General features: G+C 34.6%; 1 protein-coding gene across 1 annotated transcript in view; it reads right to left on the bottom strand.

The window, feature by feature from the left end:
* Positions 1–2,520: 2,520 nt before the first annotated feature.
* The window catches only part of LOC133200986 (NHL repeat-containing protein 2-like), a 292,659-nt gene continuing 267,858 nt past the window's right edge, over positions 2,521–27,321 (bottom strand). The window contains exon 10 of the mRNA XM_061336792.1: positions 2,521–4,556. Coding sequence (XP_061192776.1) covers positions 4,297–4,556 — 260 coding nt within the window. The 3' untranslated portion in view covers positions 2,521–4,296. The remainder of the gene's footprint in view (positions 4,557–27,321) is intronic.

Here is a 27,321-nt window from a genome sequence, read left to right as displayed (position 1 = left end):
GGAGTTTAAGGGAAAAAAACGGGTTGTTTTAGGTGCATTTTCTTCTGTAAAACGTGGCGGTTTAAAAAGCCTATGATTTGCACAGAAAATCCGAGCCTGTATTCTGGTGTCGATGAATCAAAAAATGGACTCTCCTTGACTTTTCAAGTAGGCTATTCAAAATTTCAAAGGGACAGTGTAAAGTTTGGTGCGAATGTGATGAAGACCTATATGTAGATTTACATAAGGTAGTAACGAATCAAAAGAGACATCGTGTATTAAAGGTTTATTGTAAGACCGATGCCCATGACTACCGTTACGTCTCCTTGTATGGTTGAAAAGTCCCATCACATTGACATCGTTACACTATGGACTAGGAAGATTCCCAACACGATCGACATTGTCCTTGCATCCATAGGGAAAGGCCGTCCCTAGTTTTCTAATCCAACATTCTTCTCGTTGTCTACGGAAAGGTGTCCTCAGTGATGGACTGTTTGTATGATGGTAAATCTTTTCTAGAATTCTAAATTTCATTGACAAAATTGAATGATCAGTAAATTAAAGTGCTTGTAGAGAAGCTGCTGGTCCCCGTTGTTAATTTGAAAGCTGTGACCCGATATCCTTTTATGAAGTGAACGCTTGGTTTCACCAACATAAATAAGTCCACAAAGATTACAGTCTATTCCGTAGACAACATTAGAAGATTTGCAGTTCAGATTTTCCCAAGATTTGGTACAGAAGCTCTGTCCAGTAAGACTACTAGTGAAAGAAGTGTCAAAATGTCACAGGTTTTACAGTTTTTCGCAGAACATTTTGAAAAAGACGACATGGGATCGAAAAAGGAATCTTCAAATATGTCTCTTAAAGAAACTTTGTTTCATGGATTACAAAGGATGATGTGCCATACGGCCCCCGGTAAATTGACGAAAAATAAAATATCTAAATTTTACTCTAATTTTTGTATCCACTTAATCACTGATATGTGTACCGTCATGGAATACTATTTTTATCGAAAATAGAAACATAATTTAGAAGATATTAATCTTTATTTTGAGTAGGGGTACCATGTTTACATCCAATTTCCATTGAATTTTGGCCCCGCCCCACTCTTTGAAGCCCTTAAAATATACGAGCGCATGCGAGTAGGTACATTTTTCTCCTTTGTATGGTCGCTGTATTTTATTGTAATCTACCTATATGTGAAAGTTGAAATCTACCTATATGTGAAAGGAGAAAATTGTACCTAACTGCGCTCAAATGTTTTTAAAACATTGTAAAATCTGGCTGGTCTTCCGCATTACGAACAGATCTTTTTCTCATAAGAATAAATTCATATGCTAATCGAGGCACCGGCATGTTTTTTCTAACCGACCAATCAGCTAAATGAGATGTATTACGAGTGAGTACTACAAAAATTCTAAGGAAATTTAATGCTTGAAAAAAAAAAGGCATAATTCTTTTCTTGTTTTCCGATAATTTTTTTTTATTCATTTGAGTCACAGATTAGACACTAATTTATAATTTCCGTGCTCAAAATTACAAACAATATATATATATATATATATATATATATATATATATATATATATATATATATATATATATATATATATATATATATATATATATATATATTTATAAATATACATTGTATAATTTCATAGTTTTGTAAAGCGTCGTTGGGCAATTGGCTACAATTATTCCCGAGAATCAGTGAATACACGTTTCATTGTGAATTTCTCGACCCAAAATGGTAAACACTGAGGTTCCATACGTATTATCATGTGTAAAAAGCCTTTGCTGACCACTAAAAGTTTGAAATGTAGTCACTGTGGAGATAATGTATAAACTGACCTAAGCCACGTGTCTGTGTTAAAATGTAAACATGTAGTAAACCAGCATGTTTTGTCGTTCAGTCATCGTATTGGACAATTGTTCTCGGTAAGCGACAATGTGGGAAATAATAACAATAGCCATATAAGGTAGATTCCTCGGACATGCATACCCCTCTATTGTACTAAGATCCGCCTATTCTCTTTTCATAAAAGATCCTATTGTCACAAACCAGGCCGAATTTTGCTCGCATGGGGTCTAAAAAATCATAGATAATGAAATAATCCTCATAATTAAAATGTGTTGGAACTATTGAAACTATTCAAAAGACGTCGTATTTATTCACTTTTGTTTGAAAACTATCAAAATCGTTGTAGAATAAATATTATTCGCCCTAGAAAAAGGGGCCCCAGAAAGTAGTTTTGGCACATCATCCTTTCGTCATTTAAATAAATGTTAATTTTTTTTTTTTACACTTAATATGTTTTCTGTTATGAATTTTGGAAACAAACAGAGCTACCGGTACTCTGTTGCCTTGGACTACCACTAAGGTTTTAACATAAATACTTTTATTAATTTCAATCCCGATTAATCAGACTCACAGCGATGAATTCTGAACCCGATGAAAATGGACTCCCTCAGTCTGACAACGGTTATTTATGTGACAGTTTCCCCCAAATAAACAAACAATTAAGAATTTTAGCATTCTGAACCTTTTATTCACACATTTTTACAACATCTAAATGTGTCACAAAAATAATGATATAACGTGAAAAATTGAAGCAAACAATTTTTCAAGTATTGATGGAATTTGATGCATTAATAATATTATCCATTTTTTCTACAGTGACTACATGTATAAGTCAAGATCAAGACACACGCTCAGGTCAAAAGCAATCTTCATGTGAAATGGAAACTCCGAACATCCCAACATAATTCTCCATAAGAAAGATACGGACCCGACATGGATTATGAACTTTTTCTGTCAGTGCCTTGAACTTGCAGAAATGACCTTGGATCAAGGTCATCACACACCCTCAGGTCATAAGCAATCTTTGTGTAAATAGGAACTCACAAAGTTTACCCATAAGAAAGATACAGACAAGAATTATGAACTTTTCCGTTCAGTAACCTTGAACTTGTCCAAATGACCTTGGGTCAAGGTCATGATACACCCTCATGTCATGAGCAATCTTTGTGTGAAGCAGTAGATTCTAATGTTCCTCCGTAAGAAAGATATGGACCGGCCACGTTTGCACAGACAGGCAGACAGACGGACAAGATGATTCCTCTATATCCCTATATCCCCCAAATTTTTTTTCCCGGGGGGGGGGGGGGGGGGGGTGGGGTATAATAACTTAATCTATACCAAATTAATTTTGAAAATAAAAGGCTGGCCATCAAGTGACATAATGCTATACACTGCAATCAAGAAAGAGGGCAGTTCTGCCCAATTCCAAAAGGATCAAGCAGGTTATCTGTATGATAAAACCTGCTTGATCAGAGATGCTCTAACAGAAATGATTAAGACAGCTAGCCTTCCTACATTGAACTCATTAATCAATCTTTTACCGAATGCATGTTAACTCATTACTTCCAAGGGATAAATGGATTTGCACAATCTGCTTTGTAGTCTTTAGTACAATAACAATGCATATTTATGTCATTCTGTTGGAAACAATTTTTTTTTTAATTTGTTACAAAGCTTTATATGATGAAAAATAAAATTGTGTAATCTTGACTCATTTTTTAAAAAATAAGGTTACAGCATGACTCTTAGATTTGTTGACCATACAACTGTTTTTAATACTTGGTGTTATTTTTTAAAAAAATTTAATGACTGGTCTTAAGCTGAAGTTACATTTTAGTACAGATGTACCAACTGGCAGTTCTAGATTCTAAGTCTCAAACCTACATGAGTCCAATATGACTATGTCAATAAAATGAAAAAAAAAAAACAAACATGAAAATGCAGAAAAATTATCAAATCAAGATGAAAATACCAGGTGCACATCTTTATATGGTGAATAATGAGTGAATAATTTTTAGTCAAATCCAAGCAATAGTCTCCGGGAAGAGGTTTGGACAAAATCACGTAAGAAATATTAAAAAACACCTGTAAAATGCAGAAAAATTATTCAATCAGGATGAAAATACCAGGTACATATCTTTATATGATGGATAATGAGTGCACAAATTTTCAGACAAATCCATTCAATAATCTTTGAAAACAGGTCAGGACGAAATCCCGTCTACAGACAGATGGACACGCTGATTCCAATATATCCCCCTAAACTTGCGGGAGTATAAAAAGGAAGGATGGCTTGGTGGGATATATGTACCAGAATGTAACACGTTTAGTACCATAACACCTAAAGAGTTCTTGAAAATTTCTATACGAAAGCCAGGAACCTTGCCAATGTCTTAAAGCCTTCATCTCAGGTGAACTGAACAAAAGCAATCTTAAGAATTTAAAGCAACTATTTATACACGGAATATAAACTGAACTTCAGTACTTTCACTTTTTGCATCACCTTCAACAGTGCATTCCTGTACAATGTTTTTTTCCTTCATTCCACACACTTTACTCTCATCACAATAAAACACTTTGCATTTTAGGTAAATAAAAAAGGTAGATTTCATGGTATTTGGTACTTTCCAAGAAAACAGATGTTGTGGAGATTTTCCGGACAGTGTTCCTTTTTTTGAAAAAAAGCTGTTACCTGAGGCTTCAGATGGAGAACCTGGAAAAAGAAAGAAGATAACTATTTTGCTTGATATTAGTTTCACTTTTTCCAAGTTGAAAAGATGCATATATTTTTGAGGCTTGCCGATAGAATATTCACCATTTCAGGGATGAAGAAAAGCTGCAATATAGTAGCCCTCTCCAGATTTTTTTGTGTTCGGAAGCAACTCCTTAGGATCTCCATAATTGTGCAAGTGAAGGAGTGATTCACTCCCGCACACATTTTGATTCAATTCATCAGTAAGTGGCCATGTTATTAATATTTTTTAACCTGAACTCAAAAAATGTAGTTATATGCAGGGCATGAATTGATCCAAAAATATACAAAATAATCCAAAGATCGGTTATTTTTCTGTATGTCAACATCACAACTTGAATTTATCTGACAGATCTACTGACCTTGATCATTTTTATTTTGGGACAGCCAATGAGAATTCAGGATCTACGGAGTGAATCTTTTTAGGAATTCCTTTATTTAAGGCATAAATGTTGCTCTTTATGAAAATATTTCACATATATAGAATGCTTTTATTTCTCGATGTTTAGTGATACCATACAACACAATCATTTATCAACACCGGTACCTACATTTACTTTGTCAAGCATTTATAAATTTCAAGCTTAAGTTGCAGTACATCTCGCGAGAACTGTCAAGGCTACTGAGGAAGACCATTGGTTTACGTGCTGCATGTTTTAGCGTAGCTAGGTTGTTGATATTAAATAAAAAAAATCAATCTTATTGGAAGAAATTTGAACGCCAAATGCAATTTATTTTGCATCATCACAGAGATACTATGGAATTGTAGCCCTCTCCTGAAAACATCAGAAAAAAAATAATCGAGAGGGCTAGATGAAGAAAATAGGGTGATTCACTCCCGCACACATTTTGGCTCAATTCATCAGTAAGTGGTATGTTATAAATATTTCTTAATCTGAACCCCAAAAATGTAGTTATACGCAAGGCATGAATTGATCCAAAATATACAAAATAATCCATAGATCGGTTATTTTTTGTGCATGTCAACATCACAACTTGAATTTATCTGACAGATTTACTGACCTTGATCATTTTTATTTTGGGACAGCCAATGAGAATTCAGGATCTACGGAGTGAATCTATTTAGGAATTCCCTTAAGTATAAATGTTTCTCTTTATAAAAAATATTTCACATATATAGAATGCTTTTATTTCTCAATATTAAGTGATACCATACAACACAATCATTTAGCAACACCTACATTTACTTTGTCAAGCATTTATAAATTTCAAGCTTAAGTCGCAGTACATCACGCGAGAACTGTCAAGGCTACTGAGGAAGACCATTGGTTGACACGTTGCATGTTTTAGCGTAGGTAGGTTGTTGATATTGAATCAAAAAATTAATCTTATTAGAAGGATTTTGAACGCCAAAAGCAATTTATTTTGCGCCATCACAGAGATCCTATGGAATTGTAGCCCTCTCCCGAAAACATCAGAAAACAAGAGGCCCATGGGCCACATCGCTCACCTGAGCACATTGGCTAGGCAAAAGCACAAATCAGTTCAGTATTGAAAAGATTACCCGGGGGGGGGGGGGGGGGCTTGAATTTTAAACTACCTGATGATGCTTCCTTGTCAATATAACAAATGGCTTTGTTGTACTTGAGAAGATTTTAAAAATAAATTCCCCTATATTCCTTTGTAAAAATTTGATCCCCCATTGTGGTTCCTCCCTATCCCAGGGGTCATCATTTGAACTTGAATCTACACTACCTGAGGATGCTTCCATATCAATATGACTAAACATAGCTTTCCTGTTCTTGAGAAGAAATATTTTTTCTATATGTTCTTATGTAAAACTTTCGATTCCCCAATGGGCCCCACCCAACCCCTGGGGGTCATCATTTGAACAAAATTTTATCTACACTATCTGAGGATGCTTCCATATCAAAATGACTAATCATGGTTTGCAGTTCTTCAAAAGAAGAAATTTTCCTATATATTTCTATTTAAGACTTTGATCCTCCATTGTGGCCCCATCCTACCCACGGGGGTCATGATTTGAACAAAAGAGAATCTACACTACCTGAGGATGCTTCCACATAAATATGATCAATCAGGGCTTTGCTGTTCCTGAGAAGAAGATTTTTAAAATTTTTCCTATACATTTCTATGTAAAACTTTGATCCTCCATTGTGGCCCCATCCTACCCCCGGGGGTCATGATCTGAATAAATTTGAATCTACCCTACCTGAGGATGCTTCCATATAAATATGAACAATCTGGCCTTTGCTGTTCCTGAGAAGAAGATTTTTCCTATATATTTCTATGTAAAACTTTGATTCTCCATTGTGGCCCCGCCCTACCCCCGGGGGTCATGGTTTAAACAAACTTGAATCTACACTACCTGAGGATGCTTCCATATAAATATGACTCATCATGACTTTGCTGTGCTTGAGAAGAAGATTTTTAAATATTTTTCCTATTTATTTCTATGTAAAACTTTGATCCTCCATTGTGGCCATGCCCTACCCCCAGGGGTCATGATTTTAACAAACTTGAATCTACACTACCTGAAGATGCTTCCATATCAATATGAATCATCATGACTTTGTTGTTCCTGAGAAGAAGATTTTTAAAGATTTTTCCTATATATTTCTATGTAAAACTTTGATTCTCCATTGTGGCCCCGCCTTACCCCCGGGGGTCATGGTTTGAACAAATTTGAATCTACACTACCTGAGGATGCTTCCATATAAATATGACTCATCATGACTTTGCTGTTCTTGAGAAGGAGATTTTAAAAGATTTTTCTTATATATTTCTACGTAAAACTTTGATCCTCCACTGTGGCCCCGCCCTACCCCCGGGGGTCATGGTTTGAACAAACTTGAATCTACGCTACTCGAGGATGCTTCCATATAAATATGACTCATCATGGCTTTGCTGTTCCTGAGAAGAAGATTTTTCCTATATATTTCTATGTAAAACTTTGATTCTCCATTGTGGCCCCGCCCTACCCCCGGGGGTCATGGTTTGAACAAACTTGAATCTACACTACCTGAGGATGCTTCCATATAAATATGACTCATCATGACTTTGCTGTGCTTGAGAAGAAGATTTTTAAATATTTTTCCTATTTATTTCTATGTAAAACTTTGATCCTCCATTGTGGCCATGCCCTACCCCCAGGGGTCATGATTTTAACAAACTTGAATCTACACTACCTGAAGATGCTTCCATATCAATATGAATCATCATGACTTTGTTGTTCCTGAGAAGAAGATTTTTAAAGATTTTTCCTATATATTTCTATGTAAAACTTTGATTCTCCATTGTGGCCCCGCCTTACCCCCGGGGGTCATGGTTTGAACAAATTTGAATCTACACTACCTGAGGATGCTTCCATATAAATATGACTCATCATGACTTTGCTGTTCTTGAGAAGGAGATTTTAAAAGATTTTTCTTATATATTTCTACGTAAAACTTTGATCCTCCACTGTGGCCCCGCCCTACCCCCGGGGGTCATGGTTTGAACAAACTTGAATCTACGCTACTCGAGGATGCTTCCATATAAATATGACTCATCATGGCTTTGCTGTTCTTGAGAAGAAGATTTTTAAAGGTTTTTCCTATATATTTCTATGTAAAACTTTGATCCTCCATAGTGGCCACGCCCTACCCCCGGGGGTCATGATTTGAACAAACTTGAATGTACACTACCTGAAGATGCTTCCACATGAGTTTCATCTTTCCTGGCCCTATGGTTCTTGAGAAGATTTTTAAATGATGCATTTATTTTTTCACTAATTCTTAATTATCTCCCCTTGAAAGAGGGCGTGGCCCTTCATTTGATCAAATTTGAATCCCCTTCACCCAAGGATACTTTGTGGCAAGTTTGGTTGAAATTGGCCCAGTGGTTCTTGAGAAGAAGATGAAAATGTGAAAAGTTTACAACAACAACGACAACGACGACAGACAACGGACAAATTTTGATCAGAAAAGCTCACTTGAGCCTTTGGCTCAGGTGAGCTAAAAATAATCGAGAGGGCTAGATGAAGAAAATATCAAATCACGAAAGAAAATTTTTGAAAATCTTTTATCAAAATGATAAAGCATTTTCCTACAACAGTCACAACTGCCATTACGGCAACCTGAAACCAGCAGTCTCTCCCTATGGGCGGCCAGTTTGAGTCCCGCCCGTACACTTTTTCACTATATTTTAACTCTTTTAAGGACAGACGATACAAACAAAAATATGGATGCCTAAATTGGTATATATTTTTTGATCTATTTTTGTTGTAAATTATGTGAATAATAAATTTCTAAAATATTAAGAAATTCTAAACTTTCTAATATGCTCAAAATTTTACCTTTCTGCAACCATCCTTATTAATCTATACAAATTTTTGTCACTTGAAATTTCATTATTGTGAAAATTTGAATAAAAAATTAATATCTGTGCGGTTAAACGTATTCATTTTACTCATATAACTATGACTTGGGTTGTTATTTTTAGGATTTTTAACAAAAACTTGTTAATATCATCTGTCCTTCAGTAGCTACTGGTCTAACACAGCCAGTGGCAGTGTTTTTAAGTCCATTTTGTTCAACCTGCCTGTTTTCAGCAGCCATTTTTCTGCTTTGTCTGTTTGACATGAGTATGTTTGTTGAAGGCAAGATATGATCTCGTACGGGATGATAATTATATATTTATAACCTGTGTATTTTGAATTCTGCTTACTTCAAATGAGATAGTTTAATGACGTGTTAAATTGTTCCTAACATACAAAAGTTAGTTTGAGAATGTTTAACCCAAGATTTCAATATGATCAAGTGACCGTCTTTAGTTAGCACAATTGCTACTCTGTTTACATTTCAACACATATTTTTAAGCCAAAAAAAAAAAAAAAAAAAAAAAAAAAAAAAAAAAAAATAAATACATGAACACATCTTGAATAGAGTGCATAGCCATGGCATATGATTAACGCCCATCAAATATTGTTCAATTATCATAAACTGTTTAAAATGCTAGGCAGAAAATAATATCAACCTTCATACAAAGATTTCAATATATTCATTCCATTCCTAATGTTTCATGTGCATCTCCTATGGTGTAGTTATCAAATAGAACAAATAATACATCATATATTTCTTAAATAGCTGTGTAAGAGTTTTAGAAATATGTCCATTGTATTTTTTTCATGACTGATTAACAATACTACAACCTAATATACCATCAAAACACTAATCATTATGTTTATTCTTTATACTGTAAAACTGTCATCGTTGTGAGTTATAACACTCTGAGATATAAAATCAAAATTAAACATGAAGTCTGTAGGCCAATGCTCACTAATAAAACCCCCGCTCTGATGTGAATACACAAGTTCAGTTATGGACAGACAGAGTGATAATCAGGAAGTTGACATCGGATTTATGCAAAAATGAATCCCATTATATGGCATGCCTAAACAAAGAGTGTGCCAAAATTTCAAGCATCTGTCATGAGTAGTTGCTGAGAAAACTGCGACCAAAATTTGTTATGTATTTTACAGACAGCCACACGGATAAACAGGAAGTTGACATCGGATTTGTACAAAAATGAACCCACCATATAGCATGCCTAAACAATGAGTGAGCTAAAATTTCAAACATCTACAATGAGTAGTTGCTGAGAAAACTGCGAACAAAATATGGACACAGATGGACAGACAGACAGACACACAAGGGTAGAACAGAATACTCCCCTCTCCTTTGGAGTGGGGATAAAAAAAAATATTACTAGTATACAGTATCAAATTAGTTTTAATTACTTTACACCAAATTTATTTTGAAAGTAATGGCTAAATGTAGCCAACAAGAACTTTGAAAATTTCAGTAAATGTTTATTTGTCATATTTAAGTACATTTTAATATTTTTGATAAATTATAGGGAAAAAAATAAGGATTTTATTATACATGAATGCGCACAGGGCATGGTTCAACGGTGCACAAACAAAAAAATCAGGATTTTATCAGGAAATATGCGAGAATAATTTTGAAATAAAAGTAGAAAAGAGTGGGGTAAAAATTATCATCTTTTTAATTCACTCTCTATTATGTTTTTATTTAGAAAATTCCTAGGCAGAAGTAGTACAGACCCTAAAACGTGCTACTACACCACTTGCACGGTATGTTTTGTGTGTGGTACGGTTCGTCTTGTGAACAGTACGGTACGCATTGTGAACGGTACAGTTCGCTTTGTGCACGGTACGGTACGCTTCTTGCACGGAACGGTTCGCTTTGTGAACGGTACGCTTTGGTGAACGGTATGTAAATTAAGTGGGCGGAGCCTGTTTGCTTTAATTTATGATTGGCTACTTAATAAAGTTGTTTATTTCTTTATTATAATCTCTTTATTTTACGAAGGGTGATCAAAAAGTTCGCGAACTATCTCTATATTAGGAAAACCACAATTCAGATTAGAATGAAATTTGGCACATATATTCTATAAATAGCAGTTATATATGTTTTGCTCCGTGTGTGTGATGTCACAATGTGAAAATGGCGTCAATATTTAGGTGACTTGTGACAAAAAATGGTTAACTCAGTCGTACTTGAGCAACGAACGTCTGTAAAGTTTAACGTATATCTCGGAAACTCCTTTGCAGAAGAATATGGTAATTTGTACAATGTTTATGAAGACAAAAGACTTACTAGAAGTTCAGTCATTAATTGTTCTTTTGCCCAGCGAAAGCAAACCGGTAAAAGGGTGTGTCCCTAGTTGAGCAATTTGTTTTGAAAGATCGCCAAGTTGCAAATAGAAAAATAGTTGAATGTTTGAACAATGATATAATTATTAAATTCCTAAAATATCGTTTACTTTAGACTTTAAACATATAAGATATGAAAAGAGGCGCCCATACTTTTTCCACATTGGATAAACGATGCTCCCCGAGCCAACAGAGGACTCAGGTTGTGATGGTCACCATGCTAATTCTGGGAAGGTACATCCTTATCCACCCATCCTATTGCCGAGATTTGGCCATTTCTGACAGATGGTCTGTTCTTGTTATAAAAAATTACTTGCATGGTAAGAAAAATAAGACTCGGAAAAATCTCTTAGCTCCTTTGAACAGACCGCTTCGAAGCATGTCACGTGACCGCCTGGATCACGCAATTCGCAATTTGGCAAAACAATGGCAGATGTGCATTAAAATCGGAGAGGACTACTTTTAAAAAATAATGAACACTGAAACCTCATTTTATTTCTTTTAAGGAAATAATTCAATTAGTTCGCGAACTTTTTGACCACCCCTCGTATATAAATGGAAGGACAGTGTCGCAAGCATTTTTTAAGTTATAGCTGTCATAAATATTTCTTTTTTATAGCTGTATTTTCGTTATTACATGTAACTAGTTTTCTTATTTACTATATCTTTTTTTTTAAAATTTACTTTCTGTATGAACTAATTTCAATTTCGTAAATAAAATAATTTTAGTTGTCTATTTCTTATCTTATTTTGTACATCATCGCCTAATGGTTCAAAAACTTGGAAATAAATCGAACATATCGACGAACACTATATAATAGGACGAAAAAAATATTTTGGTTGCGTCGCCATAAAAGCCTTTCTGTGTTTTTTTTTTAAAGAATAAACGTATATGTATTTTTATTTTCTTTTAATTTTCCTAATTGAATACAATTATTATTTTAAATTTTCACTTATCACACTTTAAAAGAATTGAGTTTGATTTTATTAATCCCTCATACTTTTATTTCATCTACTATTCGTTTTACGTTCTTGTCGCTGTTGCTTCATATAAACAAGAGGCCCAGGGGCCACATCGCTTACCTGAGCACTCTGGCTAGGAAAAAGCAGAAATCTGTTCAGTCTTGAAAAGTTTAAATATAAAAGTGGTTGGGGGGTGGGGTGGGGTGGGGTGATTTCAACTAATTTGAATATACACTTCACAGGGATGCTTTTGAATTAATAGGACAAATAATGGCTTCGCTGTTCTTAAGAAGAAAATGTTTATCGATATATCCTTTGTATCTCTATCCCCTGTTATGGTCCCTCTATACTTCTGTGGGGTCATGATTTGAATCTACATTACATGAGGATGCTTCCATTTAAATATGACCAATCATGCCTTTGCTGTTTTTGAGAAGAAGATTTTTCCTATGTATTCCTATGTAAAACTTTGATCGCCCATTGTGGCCCCACCCCAGCCCCGGGGGGTGGGTGGTGGTCATAATTTGAACAAACTTGAATCTACCCTACCTGAGGATGCTTCCATATAAATATGACCAATCATGGCCTTGCTGTTCTTGAGAAGATTCAAGTTTTTTAAAAAAGATTTTTCCTATGTATTCTTATGTAAAACTTGATTGCCCACTGTAGCCCCACCCTACCTCCGGGGGTCATGATTTGAACAGACTTGAATCTACACTACATGTACCTGAGGATGCTTCCATATAAATAGGACTAATCATGGCTTTGCTGTTCTTGGGAAGATTTTTAAAGATTGTTCCTATATATTCCTATGTAAAACTTTAAAAACGCATTTTAACAGGAAGTTACAATCAAGAAAACGGTTAAGACAGCTACAATTCCATCTACAATGTATTAATGTATTTATATATATAGACTGCAAAGACAGATTTCCGAAATAAATAATCTGTCAAAATGTTAGAAATAAGAAGTCCGTTTTCAATAACATAGAAAATAAATCATATGCACCTATGCATGTCCTCAAAGATTTTGAAAATGAATAATTTGTCTACGCCGGGTGCTACCCCCCCCCCCCCCCCCCCTTTTATTTGTTTCCTTGTCAAACTCTAACTTTTTTAATTGAAGATCTGACTTCACATGAAATTCTGTTTATCTGCTGAATGAAACTGGTTTTTGTTGTAGACTTACTGCTTAAGACATTAAACTGTTGATACATATGTAAATGTAGGTATATCTGGACTAACGGGATTAGATACAGTTTAATACACACAGCTTAAGTTTTTACTTATGCAAGTGTGATGACAATACATGTACTTGATCGAAATTTTCAAATGTTCTAGAGTAAACAACAAAAGCATAGAAAGACGTTAGTCTAGATAACGAGATCATGGCAAGAAATGTAAAGTGTTTCTTAAAAAAAAAACAAATTTGGATGAACACGCATGCACGGATTAAACATCTTTTTAAAAGATTAAACTGGGCTTTATGTGTACATTCCAGGTAACATACTTCACCTGCAGGTTTCAGTGATTAAGGCAAATGAAATAGGAAAATGCTTTAATAAAAATTGATTCTGACATATATCCAGATTTGTTTTTGATTACGTTTATTAAACTGAAAATTCCATGGAAAAATGTGGTGATCGAACTTTTTGACAGTATGTTATATTGAGGCGATAACATCTTGGGTCGCATGGTCAGACGAGTGTAAACCAAACAAATCATTTATATATACATCGCCTTTATTTTTTTTTTCTTGTGATCGAGAGGGTGTATATATTTTAACATTGTCTGCTTTCAAATTGACATTTAGTTCGCGATTTTTAATTTTTTGTTGTTGCTTAAGCTGTAATTATTTCTCCCTTTAACCATTACTTACATAAATAAAAAATGACTTTAAGGGCTTGATTTCGGAAAAAGGCACAGAATCCTGATACATTTTTCAATGTGTCTTGTCTTCCGAGAACGTTCATAGAGACAAGAATAGCGTAGATATAATCTGTAGAAATAAACGATAAAATAATAAACTCACTTTTATTAATTACAAATTGTACAGGAAAATATAACAATCCTACATTTAATATGAAAATAAAAAAACTAGAAACCTTGTTGCCATGGCAACAAGAAGGTCTTCTGTCCCTTCTCTGTATTTAGAAAAATTGATTCCACACTAAACATGTTATGTTGTGCATTCCCTGTTGCACCTTCTTACATAAAATATAATTAAACGTTTATATTTTGAAAATATTGCAAAACTGGAAATGTTGGCATTCCCTGTAACACCTTCATGCATAAAATATAATTAAACGTTTACATTTTGAAAATATTGCAAAACTGGAACGGAAAAAAAATACGAGACATCATTTTAAAGAAGGGGGGGGGGGGGCATATCCAAAACATCTTTGTGTGAATTTTATTAAAATTTGAGATTCTCACACTTAATTGTACTAAATATAAAATTATGAATAATAAGATTTTTTTTTAGATTTAAGGCCTATCTACACTGATTTGTTTTATTTTACCTGATTTCATGCATTTGGTTACAACCCCCCCCCCCCCCCCCCCGATTCAGCACCACACACGCATAACAAATTGATTGACACTTTACTGATGTATTACATAAGCATAATTTTTCACATACTGTTTTGAGTATACAGATTTTTTTTGTGCTTTATTGTGTTAATACACTGTATATCATTAATTAACCAAACCATTTATGTGCTAAGTCGCTTTGAGCTTTTAAATATGACGGGATTTTGCTCTGAACTAAATGTCATTAAAGTTTTTTTCCATCTCATCTGAAATTGCTAATTGTTATTCAATCTAGATGAGAAAATAATAAATTCTACTTTCAAAATATAATTTGACAAATCTCCAGTTTGTGATTCAATTGTGAAGTCAAACACCATTGCTCTGACGTTGAACGACATAGCCCCCCCCCCCCCCTTTAAAGATAAATTCTTACATTTGAGCCCAAACAACAGTGTGATAAAATTCGGACATTCTTGGGATTTAATACGAGTCGCCCGCGTGAAAATTCAACACGCTAACCATTACGCTAGCAAAGACCATCGCATTCAAAGTAGCAAGTAATAAATATCTAGAGTACAGGTTAATCAATTTTTAAACAAATTACATATTTAGCATTCTGTTAAAATTCTCTATTTAACCTATAAATATTATGAAAAAACAATGAAAATAAAAAAGTTAAAAAAATTACCCTTTTTAAATCACTTCCTGTGACGACCGGAAGTTTCGACGACACACGAAATGTTTTCATCACACATCTACAAATCACATTCTATTATATCTGAAAGTTTCAGACTCCTACCTTTAACCGTTTCTGAGAACATTCACGGACTAGATCTAAAGGGAAAAAGTGAAAAATCGTAATAATTCCTGACCGGAAGTAATTTTTTCCAAACTTTCTCAATATTTAAAAATGGCATGAGATAACACATCATTCCTGAAAATTTGGCTGAAAATCATTGAGTAGTTTTTGAGATATCGCGGTTTGAAAAGGTCAAAAAAATAAAAATGAAAAATAATAATAACTAGATACTTATTGCCTAGGCAATAACAGGTCTTCCGTTTTCTTGACTTCTTTGAAAAAAAAAAAACCCACAATCATCTCAATAGGATTACTCTAAATAATAACAAAAGTTATCTCAAGGCTTCCAAAGATATGTAGATACAGATAAAAACAAACGGAATTACTTTTCTGTTTTCTTTATGTACTTCGTCATGAACGAAAGTGCTCCAAACGAATAAAATGTATAAAAATAATTTGCATGGTCATGGTCTATCTAACATCTGCATTAGCCAAACATTTCTGCAAAAAGAAAAAAAACTTTAAAAATTCACTTTTTTGCATCGCTTCCTGTCACGACCGGAAGTGACGACAACGTACGATTTTTACATGACGTAGATAAACTGGTAACTAACTATAAGTTCTGAAAGTTTTTGACTTCAGTCATGTAGTGTTTTTGAGCATTTAGGTGAACAAAATCTCAACCCGAGGACAGAAAAACACGCGACCGGAAGTGCATTTTCCTAAGATGGTTGACTTCACACTAGACAATTGCAGTCTCAATAACATACGTAAAAATCATTTCTAAAACTTTATCAATAAGTGATATTTTTGGGAATGTTAAAAATCCCAATAACATAGTTTCTCTCTTATAACCGGAAAGTGTCGTTTTTTTTGTTTCCAGTGAGACCAACACATATAGAAACTGTGAAAGAGATTCAATTATATGATGCAAGTTTTATTTCAAAAGTGAAAAGTTTAAATTTTCGATTTCTTTGATCACTTCCTGTAACGACAGGAAGAGACGGCTGACGCTATTAACCCAAAGAGTTTTGCCTACTCATTAAGTTCTATTACTCATATAAGTTTGGTGTCTTAATCTCTTACCGAGATCTCACTTTGACAAGTTCTTATTTTGCGGACAGTAAAACATGCGACCGGAAGTGAATTTTACCAAGATATTTGACGTTACTCTAGACATTTGCAGTCTAAATAACATATCTAAAAATCATTTCAAATACTTCATCTATAAGCGATATTTATTGCATTGGAAAGTAAAATACTCAAATTATGTAGTTTTTCTCTTATAACCGGAAGTTGACGTTTCTGTTTCCGGTGGGACTAACATATTTCGAAACTTTAAAACAGATGCAATAATGCGATGCAAGATTAATAAAAATAAGAAAAGTTGAAATTTTCGATTTCTTTGATCTCCTCCTGTGACAACCGGAAGTGATGGCTGACTGATTTAAACATATTCTGCAAACGTACTTGTCATGATCTATAATCCCTGAAAGTTTGAGGTCTTAATCTTTTACCGTTTCTGAGATATCGTCCGGACATGATCTCTTTTGAAACAAGAGGCCCATGGGCCACATCGCTCACCTGAGCACATTGGCTAGGCAAAAACACAAATCAGTTCAGTATTGAAAAGATTCAGGGGGGGGGGGGGCTTCAATTTTAAACTACCTGATGATGCTTCCATGTCAATATATAATTTGTTTTAACAAATGGCTTTGTTGTACTTGAGAAGATTTTAAAAATAAATTCCCATATATTTTCTGTAAAAATTTGATCCCCCATTGTGGCTCCTCCCTATCCCAGGGGTCATCATTTGAACAAACTTGAATCTACACTACCTGAGGATGCTTCCATATCAATATGACTAAACATAGCTTTTCTGTTCTTGAGAAGAATTTTTTTTCTATATGTTCCTATGTAAAACTTTCAATCCCCTTATTGGGCCCCACCCTACCCTTGGGGGTCATCATTTGAACAAAATTGAATTTATACTACCTGAGAATGCTTCCATATCAAAATGACTAAACATGATTTTCAGTTCTTGAGAAGAAGATATTTTCCTATATGTTCCTATGTAAAATTTTCGATAGCCAATTATGGCCCATCCCTATCCCCTGGGGTCATCATTTTAACAAACTTGAATCTACACTACCTGAGGATGCTTCCATATAAAAATGACTAATCATGGCTTTGCAGTTCTTCATCAGAACATATCTTCCTATATATTTCTATTTCAGACTTTTATCCTCCATTGTGGCCCCGCCCTACCCCCAGGGGGTCATGATTTGAACAAACTTGAATCTACACTACCTGAGGATACTTCCATATAAATATGATCAATCAGGGCTTTGCTGTTCCTGAGAAGAAGATATTTAAAGATTTTTCCTATATATTTCTATGTAAAACCTTGATCCTCCATTGTGGCCACGCCCTACCCCCAGGGGGTCATGATTTGAACAAACTTGAATCTACACTACCTGAAGATGCTTTCATATAAATATGACCAATTAGGGCTATGCTGTTATTGAGAAGAAGATTTTTAAAGATTTTTCCTATATATTTCTATGTAAAACTTTGATCATCCATTGTGGCCCCGCCCTACCCCTGGGGGTCATGATTTGGACAAATTTGAATCTACACTACCTGAGGATGCTGCAATATAAATATGACCAATTAGGGCTTTGCTGTTATTGAGAAGAAGATTTTTAAAGGTTTTTCCTATATATTTCTATGTAAAACTTTGATCCTCCATTGTGACCCCGCGCTACCCCCGGAGGTCATGATTTGAACAAACTTGAATCTACACTACCTGAGGATGCTTTCATATAAATATGAAAATTAGGGCTTTGCTGTTATTGAGAAGAAGATTTTTAAAGATTTTTCCTATATATTTCTATGTAAAACTTTGATCCTCCATTGTGGCCCCGCCCTACCCCCAGGGGTCATGATTTGGACAAATTTGAATCTACACTACCTGAGAATGCTGCAATATAAATATGACCAATTAGGGCTTTGTTGTTATTGAGAAGAAGATTTTTAAAGGTTTTTCATATATTTTTCTATGTAAAACTTTGATCCTCTATTGTGGCCCCACCCTACCCCCGGGGGTCATGATTTGAACAAACTTGAATCTACACTACCTGAGGATGCTTTCATATAAATATGACTCATCATGGCTTTGCTGTTATTGAGAAGAAGATTTTTAAAGATTTTTCCTATATATTTCTATGTAAAACCTTGATCCTCCATTGTGGCCCCGCCCTACCCCCGGGGGTCATGATTTGAACAAACTTGAATCTACATTACCTGAGGATGCTTCCATATAAATATGACTCATCATGGCTTTGCTGTTCTTGAGAAGAAGATTTTTAAAGGTTTTTCCTATATATTTCTATGTAAAACTTTGATTCTCCATTGTGGCCCCGCCCTACCCCCGGGGGTCATGATTTGAACAAACTTGAATCTACACTACCTGAGGATGCTTCCATATAAATATGACTCATCATGGCTTTGCTGTTCTTGAGAAGAAGATTTTTAAAGGTTTTTCCTATATATTTCTATGTAAAACTTTGATCCTCCACTGTGGCCCCGCCCTACCCCCAGGGGTCATGATTTGAACAAACTTGAATCTACACTACCTGAGGATGCTTCCACATGAGTTTCATCTTCCCTGGCTTTGTGGTTCTTGAGAAGAAGATTTTTAAAAGATGCTACTAATTTTTCACTAATTCTTCGTTATCTCCCCTTGAAAGAGGGCGTGGCCCTTCATTTGAACAAACTTGAACCCCCTTCACCCAAGGATACTTTGTGGCAAGTTTGGTTGAAATTGGCCCAGTGGTTCTTGAGAAGAAGTCGAAAATGTGAAAAGTTTACAGACGGACGGACGGACAGACAGACAGACAGACGGACAGACGGACTACAGACAAAATGTGATCAGAAAAGCTCACTTGAGCCTTCGGCTCAGGTGAGCTAAAAACGGAAATTGGACATCTGACGACCGGAAGTAAATTTTGCAAAATCCTTAAAAATGTTTTTAGTTTATTCTATTTTTCATAATCCCTGAAAGTTTCAAGAAAATCCATCGAGCCATCTCTGAGAAATCGCTTGGACAAAAAAAAGTAAAAAAAAAAAAATAATAACTAGATGCGATCTCGTTGCGAGCAACGAATGGGTCTTCCGTCCGATTTTTGATAAGATGAGATCAGAATTTGACTGAGATTTTTGTTCAAATATAATGATAAAAATAAATTGTTAAGACGAAAATTTTGCTTCAGTAGTACTAGTGTGTATTAAAATATTGATCATTAAAGAGTTATAGATTAAAGACTTTCGACCCATCCTGGCCCCTAATTTGAGGGGCCAGTCCTTTTTTCTTGGTATCGTCTTATAGCTCTCATGATTTTGAACATTTTTGTTCAACAACTATTCTAGAATTTTTTTTCGTTTCCGAGATATATGCAAAAGAAATATTTAGGGGCTGGCCCTTCAACTCCTTAATGGGGGCGTTTAGCAAAAATGAAAAGGTTACATATTGTTTAAAACCTTATTTTGAACATCTTTTATTCAACACTGCTTATCAAAATATTTCCCAATTTCGGGATATAGAGTGCCAAAGATTTGTCATTCTGGCCCCTTGTGGCCCCTAATTATGTAACATATGATGTGAATATTATAATATTAAGTTGTAAATTGTTGAGATAAACATGTTTGCTTCAGTAATGAATTACAAAATATTGAGCATTAAAGAGTTATTCATCAAAGACTATCGGCCCCTCTCAGCCCCTATTTTGAGGGGCCAGTCCCTTTTTCTTCATATCACTTTAAAGCTCTTATGATTTTGAACATTTTTTGTTCAACAACTATTCAGAAATTCTTTTTCGTTTCCCAGATATTTGCATAAGAAGCATTTAGGGGCCGGCCCTTTTACTCCTTATTGGGGACGTTAAGCAAAAAATAAAAGGTTGCATATTGTTCAGAACATTATTTTGAACATCTTTTGTTCAGTATTGCATATCAAAATATTTCAAACTTTTGAGACATATAGCGTTAAAGATTTTGCATTTTGGCCCCTTATGACCCCTAATTATGTAACATATAATGTGTAAATCATAATATGTAGTTGTAAATCGTTAATATTAACATTTTTGCTTCAGTAATGCATTACAAAATATTGATAATTAACGAGTTATTGATTAAAGACTTTCGGTCCCTCTCGGCCTTTATTTTGAGGGGCCAGCCCCCTTTTCTTCATACCACTTTAAAGCTCTTATGATTTTAAACACTTTTTGTTCAACAACTATTCGAAAATTCTTTTTCGTGTTCGAGATATTAGCAAAAGACGCATTTAGGGGCCGGCCCTTTAACTCCTTAATGGGGACGTTTAGAGAAAAATGAAAAGTTGCAAATTGTTTAGAACATTATTTTGAACATCTTTTGTTCAATATTGCTTATCAAAATATTTCCCACTTTTGAAATATAAAGCGTCAAAGATTTTGCATTCTGGCCCCTAATGGCCCCTAATTATGTAACATATGATGTGAATATTATAATATATAGTTGTAAATTGTTGAGATAAACATGTTTGCTTCAGTAATGCATTACAAAATTTTGATCGTTAAAGAGCTATTGACTAAAGACTTTCGGCCCCTCTCGGCCCCTAATGTGATGAGTCAGTCCTTTTTCTTTGATATCATATAAAAGATCTTGTAATTCTACACAATTTCTATTCAATATGTTTTTAGAAAATCTCCATAGTTTTAGAGATATGATAAAAAATGTCTCGAAAATTCACTCCTGATTCATGTCCTAAATTTCGACCCCTACCGAGCTTCCATACTAGGTACTTCCGAAAAATTTGAAAACCCAGGTGCAAAACTTCAACATGTCGTCTATAATCGCTGAAAATTTCAGCGCTCTAGCTTTTGCCGTTTTTTAGTTTTTGTGTCGACAAAATGGTTATCTGAAAATCGATTAAAGGGCGATAACTTCCGACAGGAAGTGAATTTTAAGGATTTGAACAAAAAAGGATCATCTTCAGATCACAAGGCATTACCCCTGAAAATTTCATGAAAATCGATCGAACCGTTTGTGAGATATCTTCTGCACAAAAATTGTAAAGAAAAAGTGGAATAATAATAATAATAATAAAAGTGAAAAAGAAACAATACAATAATAGAAGGGTCTTCTGTTGGAGACGGAAGACCCTAATAAAAGTGAAAAAGAAACAATACAATAATAGAAGGGTCTTCCGTTGGAGACGGAAGACCCTAATAATAATAATAATAATAAAGGTAAAAAAGAAACCGAAGAATAATAGAAGGGTCTTCCGCTGAAGACGGAAGACCCTAATAAAAGTGAAAAAGAAACAATAGAATAATAGAAGGGTCTTCCGCTGAAGACGAAAGACCCTAATAATAATAAGAAAAGTGAAAAATCAACAATAGAATAATAGAAGGGTCTTCCGCAGAAGACGGAAGACCCTAATAATAACGAGATATAAAGTGTCAAAGATTAAGCATTCTGGCCCCTTATGGCTCCTTATTACGTAGCATATGATCCAAATTTTATAATATATAGTTGCAGAATGTTAAGATGAACATTTTTGCTTCAATAACTTATAACAAAATATTCATCATTAAAGAGTTATAGATGAAAGACTTTTGGCCCCTCTGAGCCCCTAATTTGAGGGGTCAGCCCCTTTTTCTTGATATCAAATGAAAGGTCTTGAAATTTTGAAGACTTTTTGTTCAACAACTATTCAGAGATTTCTTTTCGTTGTGGAGATATACTGAATGGAAATATTTAGGGGCCACCCCTCCAAGTCCTTAATGGGGCCGTTTGACAAAAATTGAAAGGGTGCATATTGTTTAGAACATTATTCTGACCATCTTTTTTTCAGTATTGCTTATCAAAATATTTCCCCTTTTCGAGATATAAAGCGTGAAAGATTTAGCATTCTGGCCCCTTTTGACCCCTAATTACGTAACATATGATCGGAATTTTATCATATATTGTTGTAAATCGTTAAGATAAGCATCTTTGCTTCAGTAATGTATTACAAATATTTGATCGTTAAAGAGTTAACGATGAAAGACTTTTGGCCCCTCTGAGCCCCTAATTTGAAGGGTTAGCCCCTTCTTCTTGATATCAAATGAAAGGTCTTGTGATTTTGAAGACTTTTTGTTCAACAACTATTCAGAGATTTCTTTTCGTTGTGGAGATATACTGAATGGAAATATTTAGGGGCCACCCCTCCAAGTCCTTAATGGGGCCGTTTGACAAAAATTGAAAGGGTGCATATTGTTTAGAACATTATTCTGACCATCTTTTTTTCAGTATTGCTTATCAAAATATTCTCCCTTTTCGAGATATAAAGCATGAAAGATTTAGCATTCTGGCCCCTTTTGACCCCTAATTACGTAATATATGATCGGAATTTTATCATATATTGTTGTAAATCGTTAAGATAAGCATCTTTGCTTCAGTAATGTATTACAAATTATTGATCGTTAAAGAGTTAACGATGAAAGACTTTTGGCCCCTCTGAGCCCCTAATTTGAAGGGTTAGCCCCTTCTTCTTGATATCAAATGAAAGGTCTTGTGATTTTGAAGACTTTTTGTTCAACAACTATTCAGAGATTTCTTTTCGTTGTGGAGATATACTGAATGGAAATATTTAGGGGCCACCCCTCCAAGTCCTTAATGGGGCCGTTTGACAAAAATTGAAAGGGTGCATATTGTTTAGAACATTATTCTGACCATCTTTTGTTCAGTATTGCTTATCAAAATGTTCTCCCTTTTCGAGATATAAAGCGTCAAAGATTTAGCATTCTGGCCCCTTTTGACCCCTTATTACGTAACATATGATCGGAATCTTATCATATATTGTTGTAAATCATTAAGTTAAACATCTTTGCTTCAGTAATGTATTACAAATAATTTATCATTAAAGAGTTAACGATGAAAGACTTTTGGCCCATCTTAGCCCCTAATTTGAGGGGTCAGCCCCTTTTTTTGATATCAAATGCAAGGTTGTATCATTTTGCACAACTTTTCTTCTATATGTTTTAACAAATTCTTAACATGTATGAAGATATGAAAGAAAAGGTGTATAATTTTGTGAGATGTTTCTGAGACATTTTTTGAGCCCTACTGAGCTTCGGTGCCTTTTGCGCTAGAGAGATTTGGACATCTGCCTGCAAATCTACAAACCTTTTCCTACCTTCACTGAAAATCTTGACTCAATATCTTAAGAATAACAATATTTAGGGGCCAGCCCTCCAACTCCTTAATGGGGATGTCTTGTAAAAATTATAAGGGTGTATATTGTTTAGAGCATTATTCTGAACACCTTTTGTTCAATATTGCTTATCAAAATAATTCCCCTTTTCGAGATATAAAGCTTCAAAGATTAAGCATTCTGGCCCCTTGTGGCCCTTATTTATGTAACATGTGACGTAAAAATCATAATATATAGTTGTAGTTTGTTAAGATAAATAATTTTGCTTCAGTAATGTATCCAAAAATATTGCTTGTTTAAGAGTTATCGATTAAAGACTTTTGGCCCTTCTGAGCCCCTAATTTGAGGGGTCAGCCCTTTTTTCTTGATATCATGTTACAGATCTTTTTATTCTGCACAAATATTGTTCAATATGTTTTAACAAAATAATTATACTTTAAAAGATATGATACAAAATGTCTGAAAAATTCACTCATGATTCGTGTCCTAAATTTCGACCCCTACCGAGCTTCCATACTAGGCACTTCCGGAAAATATCTAAACCCAGGTGCAATATGGCAACATGTCCTCTATCATCACTGAAAATTTCAGCGCTCTAGCTTAAGCCGTTTTTGAGTTCCATCGCAGACAAGGAGGTCCTCTGAATTTTAATAAAAGGGCGATAACTTCCGACCGGAAGTGATTTTCAAAAAACGATTTTGCCGGAATTAACTTCAGATGTCAACGCATCTACCCTGAAAATTTGAATAAAATCGAACGAGCCATCTCCGAGAAATCTTCTGTACAAATTTTGTAAGGAGAAAAAAGAATAATAATAACTAGATGCGATCTCGTTGCGAGCAACGAGTGGGTCTTCCGTCCGATTTTTGATAAGATGAGATACGAACTTGACTGAGATTTTCGTTCATAAATATATAAATAGTGAAAACGTACAATTTGCTTCAGTTATGTTTAACAAAATTTTGATCATTATGGCACCAAAAACGCAATATTTGATGAAGATTTTAAAATATTTATAGTAACAGATCGTGAAGATGAACATTACTGTAAAAGGGTTATAGATGAAAGACTTTTAGCCCCTTTGAGCCGCTAATTCGAGGGGTCTTGATATCACATGAAAGGTTTTGTAATTCTGAAGACTTTTCGTTCAACAACTATTCAGTTTTCGAGATATGCAGACTTGAAATATTTAGGAGCCGTCCCTTTAAGTCCTTATAGGGGCTGTTTAGGAAAAGTTCAAAGGATGCACATTGTTCAGATCATCATTCTAAACAACTTTTGTTCAATATTGCTTTTCAAAATGTTTCCCCTTTTCGAGATATAAAGCCTCAAAGATTAAATATTCTGGCCCCTTATGGCCCCTAATGACGTCATATTTGAAGAAAATTTTAAGATATATAGTTGCAGATTGTGAAGATGAACATTTTTGCTTCAATAATTAATATCAAAATATTTAACGTTAAGGAGTTATAGATGAAAGACTTTTGGCCCCTCTGAGCCCCTAATTTGAGGGGTCAGCCCCTTTTTCTTGATATCACATGAAAGGTCATGTAATTTTGAAGACTTTCTGTTCAACAACTATTCAGAAGTATCGTTTCGTTTTCGTGATATGTAGACTTGAAATATTTAGGGGCCGTCCCTTTAAATCCTTATAGGGGCTGTTTAGGAAAAATTCAAAGAATGCACATTGTTCAGATCATCATTCTAAACAACTTTTGTTCAATATTGCTTTTCAAAATGTTTCCCCTTTTCGAGATATAAAGCGTCAAAGATTAAGCATTCTGGCCCCTTGTGGCCCTTATTTATGTATCATATGACGTAAAAATCATAATATATAGTTGTAGCTTGTTAAGATAAATAATTTTGCTTCAGTAATGTATACCAAAATATTGATCGTTAAAGAATTATTGATTTAATACTTTTGGCCCCTCTCAACCCCTAAAATGATAAGTCAGCCCTTTTTTCTTGATATCATATTAAAGATCTTGTCATTCTGCACAAATATTGTTCAGTATATTTTAACAAAATAATTATACTTTAAAAGATATGATACAAAACGTCTCAAAAATTCACTCATAATTCGTGTCCTAAATTTCGACCCCTACGGAGCTTCCATATTAGGCACTTCCGGAAAAATTCTAAACCCAGGTGCAAAATGGCAACATGTCCTCTATCATCACTGAAAATTTCAGCGCTCTAGCTTAAGCCGTTTTTGAGTTCCATCGCAGACAAGGAGGTCCTCTAAATTTTTATAAAAGGGCGATAACTTCCAACCGGAAGTAAATATCCCTTAACGAAATTGCCGGAATTAACTTCAGATATCAACGCATCTTTCACGAAAATTTGAATAAAATCGAACGAGCCATCTCCGAGAAATCGTCTGCACAAATTTTGTAAGAAGAAAAAAGAATAAAAATAATAATAAAGGTAAAAAAGAAACTGAAGAATAATAGAAGGGTCTTCCACTGAAGACGGAAGACCCTAATAATAATAATAATAAAGGTAAAAAAGAAACCTAAGAATAATAGAAGGGTCTTCCGCTGAAGACGGAAGACCCTAACTAGACGAGCTTGTTGTAAAGCAACAAATAAGTCTTCTGTCTAAATTTCAAGGAGATGGGATCGAGATCGAGAGACATCTACGGTCATATGAGCAAGAATGAGCCATTTACCATTACTTCCGGTTTGACCGGAAGTGACGTCATTTTGACGACTTTTAATGATCTCCATAGCTGCTTCTTGTCATTTTAAACAACTTTGCTTCTATGATGCTTTACAAATTCTCAATACTTTTTGAGATATCTGGAAAACAATTTTGGCCCCTCTAGCTCCCTAATTTTAGGGACCAGCCCCTTATTGTTGATATCCTTTGAAAGATCGTAACATTCTACACAACTTTTGTTCTATATGTTTTAACAAAATATTTACAGGTAAAAAGATATTGTAGAAAAGGTGTAAGAAATTTTGAAGTTTTCAATTATACTATTTTCGAGCAATAGCGAGCGTCGGCGCTTCGTACTTCCGGTGAATATGATATACACAATTCAATTCTCCATATTTTGCTCTATCATCACTGAAAATCTCATACGTCTATGTTCAGTGGTTTTTGAGAACATTGCCGGACAAAGTGACCCTCTAAAAATCGCAAAATCGTAGAAATCTCCGAACCGGAAGTGACGTCGTCAAAATAAAAAAAATATATGTCTAGATTTTTTGATGTTCTATCAGACCTGAAAGTTTCATGAAAATCCATCGAGCCGTTTCCGAGAACTCGCGTGCACAAAATCGGTAAGAATAAAAAAAAATAATAATAAAACTAGAGCAAAGCTCGTTGCAAAGCAACGAGTAGGTCTCCCGTCCAATTTTCAGAAGCACTGCTTGTAAGATGGATAAATGAAAGTAAAGTATACTTAAAAAGAAGGCCTCCAGACCAAAAATGATGTCGATCTGTATTTAGTTTTTTCATGATTTTTATGCTGATTTTCGTTAAATAAA

This window comes from Saccostrea echinata, unplaced genomic scaffold (genome assembly GCF_033153115.1).
Source record: "Saccostrea echinata isolate AGI-Se365-2 ecotype Australia unplaced genomic scaffold, CSIRO_AGI_Sech_v1 ptg000042l, whole genome shotgun sequence".
NCBI lineage: Eukaryota > Metazoa > Mollusca > Bivalvia > Ostreida > Ostreidae > Saccostrea > Saccostrea echinata.
This window is presented reverse-complemented; position numbering and strand designations above follow the sequence as displayed.